We start from the raw sequence: 12,197 nt of genomic DNA on the forward strand, positions 1-12,197 counted from the left end.
GGGACAGGACAGCTGAAGCCTCTGCGAGACCAACCTGATAGGCAAGAAATAAATCACAAGAAGGAAAACCTGATGGGAGACTCTATTAGTGTCAAGTTGGGAAAGACCACAATCTCTGGAATCCTACCGTGAAAAATTATTTTGCCCTTGATCATGTTGATGAGGAACATAGCAGAGAGAGAGAGGCTTTAGTTCTGCACCTTTCACACACTGAAACTTAAGAACCAGAAAGTCTATCTGGGCATCGTCTAATGGTAAATACCGGCACATGATCAAGTTTCTTGTCGAGAATATAATGACCTTGAAGAACTCTGGTCAACATTCTGAGACACCACCGTTCAACCACATCATATCAGGAGACTATTGGTATATCATAACAGGAGACTGTTGGTTTTAAGAAAACTCGGATCGTCATGTCAAATGCTCTCTCGCTTAAAGTTAGAACTGCCTGTGATAAATGCCAGGGTATCTATGCTTAACACTGTGACTCCATTAGTAGCAAACAAAGCCGGCAATACCAAATTAATAACCATGGAAGAGGACACTACTTTAAGGGATCTGGAATGAGCGTTTTGAGCGTTTCGACAGTATTTTTATGGAACATGAGAGCACCTCAGACGTATCGAATTGCATTTTGAATACGAAGCATGTCTTTCTGATATCAAATAATTTTCATTTTTTGAAAATCACGATATAATACAAATTTTATGACAAATTATAAAAATTTGATATTTTTCAAATTTTTGATATATAACAGTCCTCGAAGTAAATTTTATAAATCTAATGATATATTCTTAAAGTGTATGTAGCTGGGAGGAAAAAGCCGACGATCAATTGAAAATTTTGACCTTTCATATTGAAGATATGGATTTTTTCCCAAAAGACCTATTTTTTTTGGTGTTTTGGGGAAAAAATCCATATCATCAATACGAAAGGTCAAAATTTTCAATTGATCGTCGGCTTTTCATCCCACCTACATACACGTTAAGTAGAAATCATCAGATTTATAAAGTTTACTTCGAGTACTGTTAAATATCAAAAATATCAATATTTCCAAACGTTCATACCCCTTCCCTTAACTTAACGTTGCAGAAATGGAGGTAGTCCGTGTTAAAAAATGACCAAATGACAGAGGGCTTTCCTTTAACCCTGACCCTAACCCTAATAGAGTAATACTACAGAGTAACTAATACTTCATACTCATGTTAGTGAAAAGTAAATTATGTTTGATAGTTTTTGTGAATTATATTAATAAAAATGAACAATTTTTATTTTCCCCCACCTGTTGCATAATAAGTGTTCTGTAGTTGGGGTGTGTGGGGGGGGGGGGGTGTGGGGGTGTGTAATCCACATTCGGCATGATTTAGCTGGGTCTGCGCCATGGTCTTTTGTTTGTTAGTTTGTTTTGGTATGTTTTTAGCAACGAAAGTTTAAATTAACTAAATATGTGACTTTCTGGTATCTTTGGCATAAACTCCTTAATATTTATACTTAGAAATTGGGGGTTCTGTCTTACAACTTTACGCATTCGAACGGAGCTTCGCTGCTGCTCAATAATATTGATTTGTTTGGCCACTTGACCGGTATGAGACGTTTTTTAATATAACTTCTCGAGGAAATATTACTCTTTCAATGTCACTCCTTGATATATTTCAACTGATTTGAATTAATTTTCCATTCAATGTCAGAATAAATTTTCAATTTAAGTTGGGCTTTTTTAAAGGGAATAATTCTGGAATGGCATGGCCTTCACCAATCAAGTTTAAAATTGGCCTGCATTGTATTTTGCAAGTATAAATTTAAAACAAACAAATATATACCTGTTTTTAGTTGATTGAAATTCTTTCCATTCTCTCTTTTCAGATACAGTAATTGAAGTTAACAACGTAACCGTACCTGTCTGTGCCCAGAAACACTTGTGTGGATCAATAGGGTGTTCAGAAGGCGACCAAACCACTGCGATATTTTGTCACTGTGATAAAGCTTGTATTTTCTTCGACGACTGTTGCGTAGACTACAAAGATGAATGTTCACATGATCAACAGAGTGAATTTCAAAATATGTTAAAATCACGTGATTTAGTTACAGCCGATAGACAATCTGTAACTGTAGACATAGGCACTAGCGACGATAGTTATTGGATGGTTTCAAAATGCAGCAAGGATCTTGGTGTTGTGAGTAAAAAGTGCCAGGAACCAGTGTGTAACGACACGTTGTCAACTGTACCAGTGATTGACTCGTTAGGAATCACTTACAGAAATGTATATTGTGCTATGTGTCACAATGTTCGTACATCAGAATTAACTGCATGGGAAACAACCTTAGATTGCTCATATTGGCTAAATGATCCCAACGAAATTGATATAAACTTTTTATGCAGGGCTTGTCGTTTGGTTCTGACTCCTCCAGCAGCAGCAAGGAAATGTGAACCACTGATATCCGGATGTGTTAGTGAAGCTGACGAAGCTCTCAAAGGAGGTTGCGAGGCGTACACGGCTATGATTGATGTATCGGGTAGAATATATAGGAATCCTCATTGCTTCTTATGTACATCTGGTAAAGATGTAACTTTTGATAATTACGATGTGCATTGCGGAGGCACACACTTTCCGATGTATACTGTACCGCTTTCTGAATCGGATCGTTTCCCGGATTATCAAGGCGGGATTGATCCTCCTATTTGGAGGCCGGGCGGCCTTCCCCTGTCAGTAGTTCTGGATTTCGGTTCCTCCGGTGGGGCAAGTAGCATCAAAATCTTACGTAATACTGATATTATCATAGAAACCACCATTACATGTCCTGAAGGCGAGGTACATCTTGAACATCGAGATGGCAGTTGGGATTGCATACCTCTGAGATGCGAAGACGGATTCAAACTCCAAGATGGGAAATGTTTACCGAAAACCTCTGATTTGCCGTGTGGAACTGACGAGGCAAATAATACGATTATTACTCTAACAGTAACATTGCACACGGGAGCCTGTAAACATAATTGGTTCAAAAATATTAGCGAAGACTTATTGCCACACTTATTAGGTACGGATCTATCAGACAATGTTATCATTTTAAATGTGTCCATAACATGCAATGATGCTTGGACGAATTCGGTTGATATCATGTACACACTTAATGGTACTGCATATTTGTTGGAGATAATCCAAGATCAACTCGCAGTTTATGAAACAATAAACTCCTTGCTATCCTTTCCGCAAACCTCAAGTAGTATGATAAGTAAAATTGAAATTACCAAAAGTTGTCTGGAATCGGATTTAAAATACACATGTGACACGGAGTGGATATCGGAAAATGAGTATACACTTTTAATACAAAATGGCAGCTACGTTGTCTTTCTGAACAAATCTTTAGAATGGATAACACCCAATGGTGTTGAATTTAGAGTACGCTATCAAACTGATAACGAAACAAACAAATTCAACAAGGATATTGAGATCAAAATTTGCCACTTGGACAGTTATCTCAGTTGCCCATATATAAGAATGAATGTGTCCTTATTTGGAAATTGGAATTCTTCAGATGAAATGATCAAATACATCCCAACCGGTCATGTTTTGAAACCCACAGAGTACTTTATAACTTCAAATGATGACATTTTAGTGTGCAACTTCAACCAAAGTGTGGGGCGTAATGACACGCATACTGAGTCGTATTTTGAATATTCAAATGCGCAAACTATCGTAAGCATCGTCGGTAGTGTGTTGTCACTAATTGCCGTAATATTGACATTTCTTACTTACGCCGTATTTGCTAGTCTTCGTAACCGTGCAAGTCGCCTCATAATGAACCTTATTGGCGCTCTCTTTATTGGTCAATTTTTACTTCTTTTCGGTGGCAACAAAACTGAGAACGGAAACGCTTGTGTGGCCATTGCTGTGCTGGCACATTACGCATGGCTTGCAGCGTTTGCCTGGATGAATGCTTTGGCATTTGATTTAGATAGAACGTTTGGTAATCCGGATAATTTAAAGAAGGTGAGCGAAGGAAAGAAGTCTATGTTTCTATACATGATATATGCATGGGGGTCACCTTTCCTAATTGTCATACCATGTCTTGTTCTTCATTTCTGCCAATGCACTCAAGTCAATTTCAAGTACGGCAGCGCCAGTGCTTGTTGGATAAGCGATGGTACAGCAAACCTACTGACATTTGGCGTTCCAGCTGCTATCTTCTTGCTTTTTAACGTCATCTTATTCGGACACACTGTTGCTGGTATAAGATCTACCAAAAGGGCAACTGCCAGGCTTCATCAGGATACGTCAACATTGAAACGAAGTACTAAGGAACTTCTTATTTATATGAAGGTAAGTCCCGCTAAGGTAATGACAATGTAACAGTCAGAACTTGCGAAAGCTAGTATATTGTTTTAATTCACTCGTAACAACATGAACAAACATTAAAAACTTTTCAAACGCTTTTTTTTTACTACATACAAAGCAATGACTCGTGCTAGACTTTCATGAAACTTGATCAAGTACGGCTCATGTTGTGTGTCGGCATCAAATCCGCATACTTAAAGGTAACTCGTTTGCATATTTTGTTGGATAGCATAAATGGTAACTTTCATAGAAAATAACAATCAATTTTGTTCAAACTACGTAGGTAGTATCTGGGCAAGCATTGCTCATACTACGCCGGAGAATGGGATCCTTCTCCCCCTCATGCCCTGTGATTGATATTGTCACGAGTTTTATATCGTATGTTTGTTTTCAGATTGCTAGTCTTATGGGCTTCACCTGGATATTTGGCTATGTTGCCGCATTTACTGGCATCGAGGCTCTATGGTACATATTCATCATTCTCAACTCACTCCAAGGAGTGTTCATTTTCATCTCTTTTATTTGCAATCGTCGAGTAGGATTGCTATGGAGTGAAAAACTGAGATTTTCTGGTATGATAGCAGCGCGAAGGTCCTCATCAAGTGGCACATCAGACAGAAATCAAGCTGCGTCTTTACCTGGAACACAAATGACAGGGTATAAGTAGGCAATCTGATTTCAAACAGGATGACAGTGATCAGCTGTTGAAAGAAGAAATGAAAGTTTAAAGTGAGACGTACCCTTTCGTTAAACTCAAGTACTATAAGTAATAGGCAAAATAGAGTTTGTACAGTAGTGTTGTTAAAAGTTATATATACGTGATATAATTAAAGCTTCTAAGAGTTGGAATATTACATACGCAGCTCCAAAGGTTTGGATGGCGGGTAAGTCGGGGGGGGGGGGCTACATTCAATCTCGGAGGGGGCACATGGGGGTTTTTGGTGTGATTGCAAAATTGATGACGCATTAGGCCAGAAAAAATGTTGTCCTTGAATCAGTAATTTTGAAAAGAAAACATAAAGGAACAACTATTTGCTTTGCGATTTTTGGCAGTTGAGAAAGAATCATCATCAAAATTACTTTATTAACAAACAAGGTTAAAAAGCACACTTTTGAAAAGCGCACGCTATGCGGGATTTGTTGATTAAAATAAGTTCCAGTAGTCGTCTTTAGATACCAAGGTGTCTGAGTTATCTTCAGTAGATAGCGAGGTGTCTGAGTTATCTTCAGTAGATAGCAAGCTGCCTCAGTTATCTTCAGTACATAGCGAGGTGTCTGAGTTATCTTCAGTAGATAGCAAGGTATCTGAGTTATCTTCAGTAGATAGCGAGGTGTCTGAGTTATCTTCAGTAGATAGCGAGGTGTCTGGGTTATCTTCTGCCAGATAGAAAGGTGTCTCAGTTATCTTCAGTAGATAGATAGGTGTCTCAGTTATCTTCAATAGATAGCAATGTGTTGTTATCTTCAGTAGATAGCAAGGTATCTGAGCTATCTTCAGTAGATAGCAATGTGTATGAGTTATCTTCAGTAGATAGATAGGTGTCTCAGTTATCTTCAATATATAGCAATGTGTCTGTTATCTTCAGTAGATAGCGAGGTGTCTGAGTTATCTTCAGTAGATAGCAATGTGTATGAGTTATCTTCTGTAGATAGCAAGGTGTCTCAGTTATCTTCAGTAGATAGATAGGTGTCTCAGTTATCTTCAATATATAGCAATGTGTCTGTTATCTTCAGTAGATAGCGAGGTGTCTCAGTTATCTTCAGTAGATAGATAGGTGTCTCAGTTATCTTCAATATATAGCAATGTGTCTGTTATCTTCAGTAGATAGCGAGGTGTCTGAGTTATCTTCAGTATATAGCGAGGTGTCTGAGTTATCTTCAGTAGATAGCAAGTTGTCTGAGTTATCTTCAGTAGATAGCAAGGTATCTGAGTTATCATCAGTAGATAGCAAGGTGTCTGAGTTATCTTCAGTAGATAGCAAGGTGTCTGAGTTTTCATCAGTAGATAGCAAGGTGTCTGCGTTATCTTCAGTAGATAGCGAGGTGCCTCAGTTATCTTCTGCAGATAGAAAGGTGTCTCAGTTATCTTCAATAGATAGCAATGTGTGTGTTATCTTCAATAGATAGCAATGTGTGTGTTATGTGTGTGTTATCTTCAGTATATAGCAAGGTGTCTGAGTTATCTTCAGTAGATAGCAAGGTGTATATGTTTTCTTCAGTAGATAGCAAGGTGTCTTAGTTATCTTCAATGGATAGAAAGGTGTCTCAATTATCTTCAATATATAGCAACGTGTCTGTTATCTTCATTAGATAGCGAGGTGTCTGAGTTATCTTCAGTAGATAGCAAGATGTCTGAGTTATCTTCAACAGATAGAAAGGTGTCTCAGTTATCTTCAATAGATAGCAATGTGTATCTTCAGTAGATAGCGAGGTGTCTAAGTTAACTTCAGTAGATAGCAAGATGTCTGAGTTATCTTCAATAGATAGCAAGGTGTCTCAGTTATCTTCAACAGATAGAAAGGTGTCTCAGTTATCTTCAATAGATAGCAATGTGTGTATTATCTCCAGTATATAGCAAAGTGTCTGAGTTAACTTCAGTAGATAGCAAAGTGTATGTGTTATCTTCAGTAGATAGCAAGGTGTATGAGTAACTTCAGTAGATAGCAAGGTGCCTCAGTTATCTTCTGCAGATAGAAAGGTGTCTCAGTTATCTTCAATAGATAGCAATGTGTGTGTTATCTTCAATAGATAGCAATGTGTGTGTTATCTTCAATAGAGAGCAATGTGTGTGTTATCTTCAATAGATAGCAATGTGTGTGTTATCTTCAATAGATAGCAATGTGTGTGTTATCTTCAATAGATAGCAATGTGTGTGTTATCTTCAATAGATAGCAATGTGTGTGTTATCTTCAGTATATAGCAAGGTGTCTGCGTTATCTTCAGTATATAGCAAGGTGTATATGTTTTCTTCAGTAGATAGCAAGGTGTCTTAGTTATCTTCAATGGATAGAAAGGTGTCTCAGTTATCTTCAATATATAGCAACGTGTCTGTTATCTTCATTAGATAGCGAGGTGTCTGAGTTATCTTCAGTAGATAGCAAGATGTCTGAGTTATCTTCAATAGATAGAAAGGTGTCTCAGTTATCTTCAATATATAGCAATGTGTGTATTATCTTCAGTAGATAGCGAGGTGTCTGAGTTAACTTCAGTAGATAGCAAGATGTCTGAGTTATCTTCAGTAGATAGCAAGGTGTCTCAGTTATCTTCAACAGATAGAAAGGTGTCTCAGTTATCTTCAATAGATAGCAATGTGTGTATTATCTCCAGTAGATAGCAAAGTGTCTGAGTTAACTTCAGTAGATAGCAAAGTGTATGTGTTATCTTCAGTAGATAGCAAGGTGTATGAGTAACTTCAGTAGATAGCAAGGTGTCTTAGTTATCTTCAATAGATAGCAATGTGTGTGTTATCTTCAATAGATAGCAATGTGTGTGTTATCTCCAATAGATAGCAATGTGTGTGTTATCTTCAATAGATAGCAATGTGTGTGTTATCTTCAATAGATAGCAATGCGTGTGTTATCTTCAATAGATAGCAATGTGTGTGTTATCTTCAGTATATAGCAAGGTGTCTGCGTTATCTTCAGTAGATAGCAAGGTGTATATGTTTTCTTCAGTAGATAGCAAGGTGTCTTAGTTATCTTCAATGGATAGAAAGGTGTCTCAATTATCTTCAATATAAAGCAACGTGTCTGTTATCTTCATTAGATAGCGAGGTGTCTGAGTTATCTTCAATAGATAGCAAGATGTCTGAGTTATCTTCAACAGATAGAAAGGTGTCTCAGTTATCGTCAATAGATAGCAATGTGTGTATTATCTTCAGTAGATAGCGAGGTGTCTGAGTTAACTTTAGTAGATAGCAAGATGTCTGAGTTATCTTCAGTAGATAGCAAGGTGTCTCAGTTATCTTCAACAGATAGAAAGGTGTGTCAGTTATCTTCAATAGATAGCAATGTGTGTATTATCTCCAGTAGATAGCAAAGTGTCTGAGTTAACTTCAGTAGATAGCAAAGTGTATGTGTTATCTTCAGTAGATAGCAAGGTGTATGAGTAACTTTAGTAGATAACAAGGTGTCTCAGTTATCTTCAACAGATAGAAAGGTGTCTTACTTATCTTCAGTAGATAGCAATGTGTGTATTATCTTCAGTAGATAGCGAGGTGTCTGAGTTAACTTCAGTAGATAGCAAGGTGTATGAGTTAACTTCAGTAGATATCAAGGTGTCTCAGGTATCTACAGTAGATAGCAAGGTATTTGTATTATTTTTAGTAGATAGCAAGGTGTATATATTTTCTTCAGTAGATAGCAAGGTGTGAGTGTTATATACAGTAGATAGCAAAGTGTCTGAGTTAACTTCAGTAGATAGCAAAGTGTATGTGTTATCTTCAGTAGATAGCAAGGTGTGTATGAGTAACTTTAGTAGATAGCAAGGTGCCTCAGTTATCTTCAACAGATAGAAAGGTGTCTTACTTATCTTCAGTAGATAGCAATGTGTGTATTATCTTCAGTAGATAGCGAGGTGTCTGAGTTAACTTCAGTAGATAGCAAGGTGTATGAGTTAACTTCAGTAGATATCAAGGTGTCTCAGGTATCTACAGTAGATAGCAAGGTATTTGTATTATTTTTAGTAGATAGCAAGGTGTATATGTTTTCTTCAGTAGATAGCAAGGTGTGAGTGTTATATACAGTAGATAGCAAGATGCCTGTAGATAGCAAGATGCCTTCAGTAGATAGTAAAGAGCCTGAGTTATCTTCGGTAGATAGCAGGGTGTCTGTGTTATCTTCAGTAGATAGCAAGGTGTCTGAGTTACCTAAAGTAGATAGCAAGGTGTCTGTGTTACCTTAAGTAGATAGCAAAGTGCCTGAGTTATCTTCAGTAGATAGCAAGGTGTCTGTGTTATCTTCAGTAGATAGCAAGATGTCTGTGTTATCTTCAGTAGATAGCAAGGTGTGTATTATCTCCAGTAGTTGGCAAGATGTCTGTGTTATCTTCAGTAGATAGCAAAGTGCCTGAGTTATATTCGATAGATAGCAGGGTGTCTGTGTTATCTTCAGTAGATAGCGGGTTTTGGGGTTATCTTGTGTGGCTAGCAAGGTGTCTCGATGAAAATCTGGATTTGTTATCTTCAGTAGATAACAATGTGAATATTTTATCTTGTTATCTTCAATAGATAACAAGGGGAATGTGTTATCTAGATAACCACCCCGTCCACCCAGCCACTACCTGCCCCTGACTGATCACCATAACTATAAAGAAGACTTAATAAATTGGTAAATATCGTCGAATCAAACGTGAAAGCGCGCCACCATTTTCAACTGCACACAATTTCATTCCATTTCGTACCGAGAGCTACCATGCATGTATGCAGCATGCCTGTAGGCCTAATTATTTGAACATGCATTTTTGCGGAAATCAACCCGGAAGCTGATGGCGGAAATGTTTCAATAACAACCGGTCAATTTGATTTAGAATGAACTATGTGGCATCCAGTGGCGGCGCCAGGAAATTTTTTCGGGGGTATTGGGGGGCAAACTGAATTTCAGGGGGGCAAATTGGCAAATTTTGCGCAAAATTACCGCAAAAAGTGGAAATTTAAGTGATTTTGGGGGTTTTGCCTCAAAACTGGGGGGCAAGAAAAATATTGGGGGAATGCCCCCGTAGCGCCGCCACTGGTGGCATCACTGAAATTCAAATACATGTAGTTCTTGTGTTAATTTTTAAAATGTCCATTTCTACAGCTCAATCCAAGTTCCTTAATAGTCCAGGATTTGTACAGGAGCTAAAGGAGCTAGAAAGTAGACTTAGCCTATGTGATTTTTTTCCTTTAAAAATGGACTAACTTTCGACGTTTTTTACAGAAAAAAAGTGTATCTAAGTGGGAACCAAAATTTTGAGACCCTATAATAAAAATAATTTCAAAGTTGAAGAGGAAATTGGAAGGAATTTAAATTGTAATGTCCATCTTCTTTTGACCCGGTTAGGCCACAATTGGCCCAATTTCGTCCCCATTTTAGCATTAATGATGTTAAAAATGCACAATTTCACGCGCTCATTTGTCTCGGTAAAGTCATTTGATGATACAATTTTGAGCAACTTGAAGCAAGAATTTTTGAAAACCCCTAGGTTGCAGTACAGTACGGATCAGGGTGGGGTGTAACACTTTATTTCGACGAGCCAGGGGGCAATAATGTTGCCATGTCCATTTTGCTGAATTGGCTTTTAAAGGTTGCGACTTTTTACGGTGCACCATTAGGGCCAAAACGATTTCTTGCATCTGAACGATTTACGTCATTTACCTCAGGCATTTGCCCAAGTTACCCTATTATACTTGCTTCGAGTAAAATGGTTTAACCATAATGAGTTTTGAGCTGTAATATTGTGCTATAAGAAATATAATATTAGGCCTACTTATTTGATATCGGTTTTTCTTGAGTGAAAATTTTCTAGTCGCACGTAAATGTAATTTGCTAGATGCGTACCCGGGGGTCATTGGGTGAGAGTGAGTTCAGTCAAACAAAAAAGTGGGTCACTGGGTGAGAGGGAGTTGAAAAATGGGGTCAATGTGGCCGCACATCCCCGTCACCCATTTTTAGTGAGTGCCCTCCCCGGGGATGCCTGTACAAAGTAAACCTAATAAAATCAGTGGCGTAGATTTCTTTTTGACATTGGGGGGATGGGGTTGGAAAAAATTCTTGACGTATAGTCAGTCCAGCATCTTTTGGCGAGAGAATAAGTTTATGGTACAATTGCGCGCGATGCGCGGAATTTTTTTGTTGTTGCTATTTTGAAGGTAAACTGATGAAATATGGTGTAAAAGTAGAATAAATTCGCACTTTGGGGGCTAAAATGGGCAAATATGAGGTTAATTTGGTAAGAAACCCATTATCAGGCGTCAACATTGCGGGGATGATTGTATGGACCATCCCCTGGCAAAATATTGGGGGATTTATCCCCCCCGGATCCACGCCTATGAATAAAATAAGAGTATTGCGTGATATAATTTTATCGAAAGCGTTTTCAGACAATGAATATGAAAGTTTGATTCAAAAGAGGATTGGTCTGTGTTTAATCATCTTTGTTTTCGAATCAAGTTACCCGTGCTATTCTTCCATGACCACCACTGATGAAGAAAACTCAATGCAAAATCACGGTGTCGTGGTGCACATCATACAGGGTGTCCCAAAAGTCTCGATACCATTTTGAACCGTCATAATATTTTTCGCTATAGGATTTGCCGAAATCAAAATGCATATTTGGAAAGGGTAAATTCATGCAATTATTGGATACCAAACATGATACTGACATTTTCCTTCCTTGATAAGACATAGATGACCATGACCGATGAACAATACACCTAAAATGCGACATGTTAATAAATGGTAAACAAAAAAATAAAAAATGTGCGTTTCTCGTTGAGAATTATTTCGCTCTTCGCCTTCTTTTCTAGTAAAATTTCGGAGGAGAAAATCTTATCTTATTCTGTTATGATATGGTTGATAATTTGATGATAATAGATTGAAATCATTTCGTCATAGAATTTCCATTTCGTCATAGAATTTCCATTTCGTCATAGTTTCAACCCTGGCCGCCCTAGATCACACTGATGATGAAGCAGCAACTGAAGATCAAATGTGACAATTAATGTTTTGAATATGCCTTGACTTAGGAATACTGTTTAAAACAATGCTTGTTTTAGTTGGGTGTGCAGTTACAATATGAAGAACGACACTTGTGTAAATGTTTCATCATCCACTTAGGTGAGTTCTTATCCTTACCGTCCTGGTGCAGGAGTCCTGTGACAGAGGA

The 12,197-nt window shown here is 37.8% G+C and overlaps 1 protein-coding gene across 1 annotated transcript; it reads left to right on the forward strand.

Moving 5' to 3' along the window:
- Nucleotides 1–295: 295 nt before the first annotated feature.
- On the forward strand, nucleotides 296–5,190 carry LOC140168683 (uncharacterized). Its single transcript, XM_072192093.1, has 3 exons — nucleotides 296–386; nucleotides 1,864–4,319; nucleotides 4,729–5,190. Exons 1-3 carry the CDS (start codon nucleotides 296–298, stop codon nucleotides 4,999–5,001), a joined length of 2,820 nt encoding a protein of 939 aa, XP_072048194.1. The 3' UTR covers nucleotides 5,002–5,190.
- The last annotated feature ends 7,007 nt before the right edge of the window (nucleotides 5,191–12,197 follow it).

Source organism: Amphiura filiformis, chromosome 13, assembly GCF_039555335.1.
Source record: "Amphiura filiformis chromosome 13, Afil_fr2py, whole genome shotgun sequence".
NCBI classification, from domain to species: Eukaryota; Metazoa; Echinodermata; class Ophiuroidea; order Amphilepidida; family Amphiuridae; genus Amphiura; species Amphiura filiformis.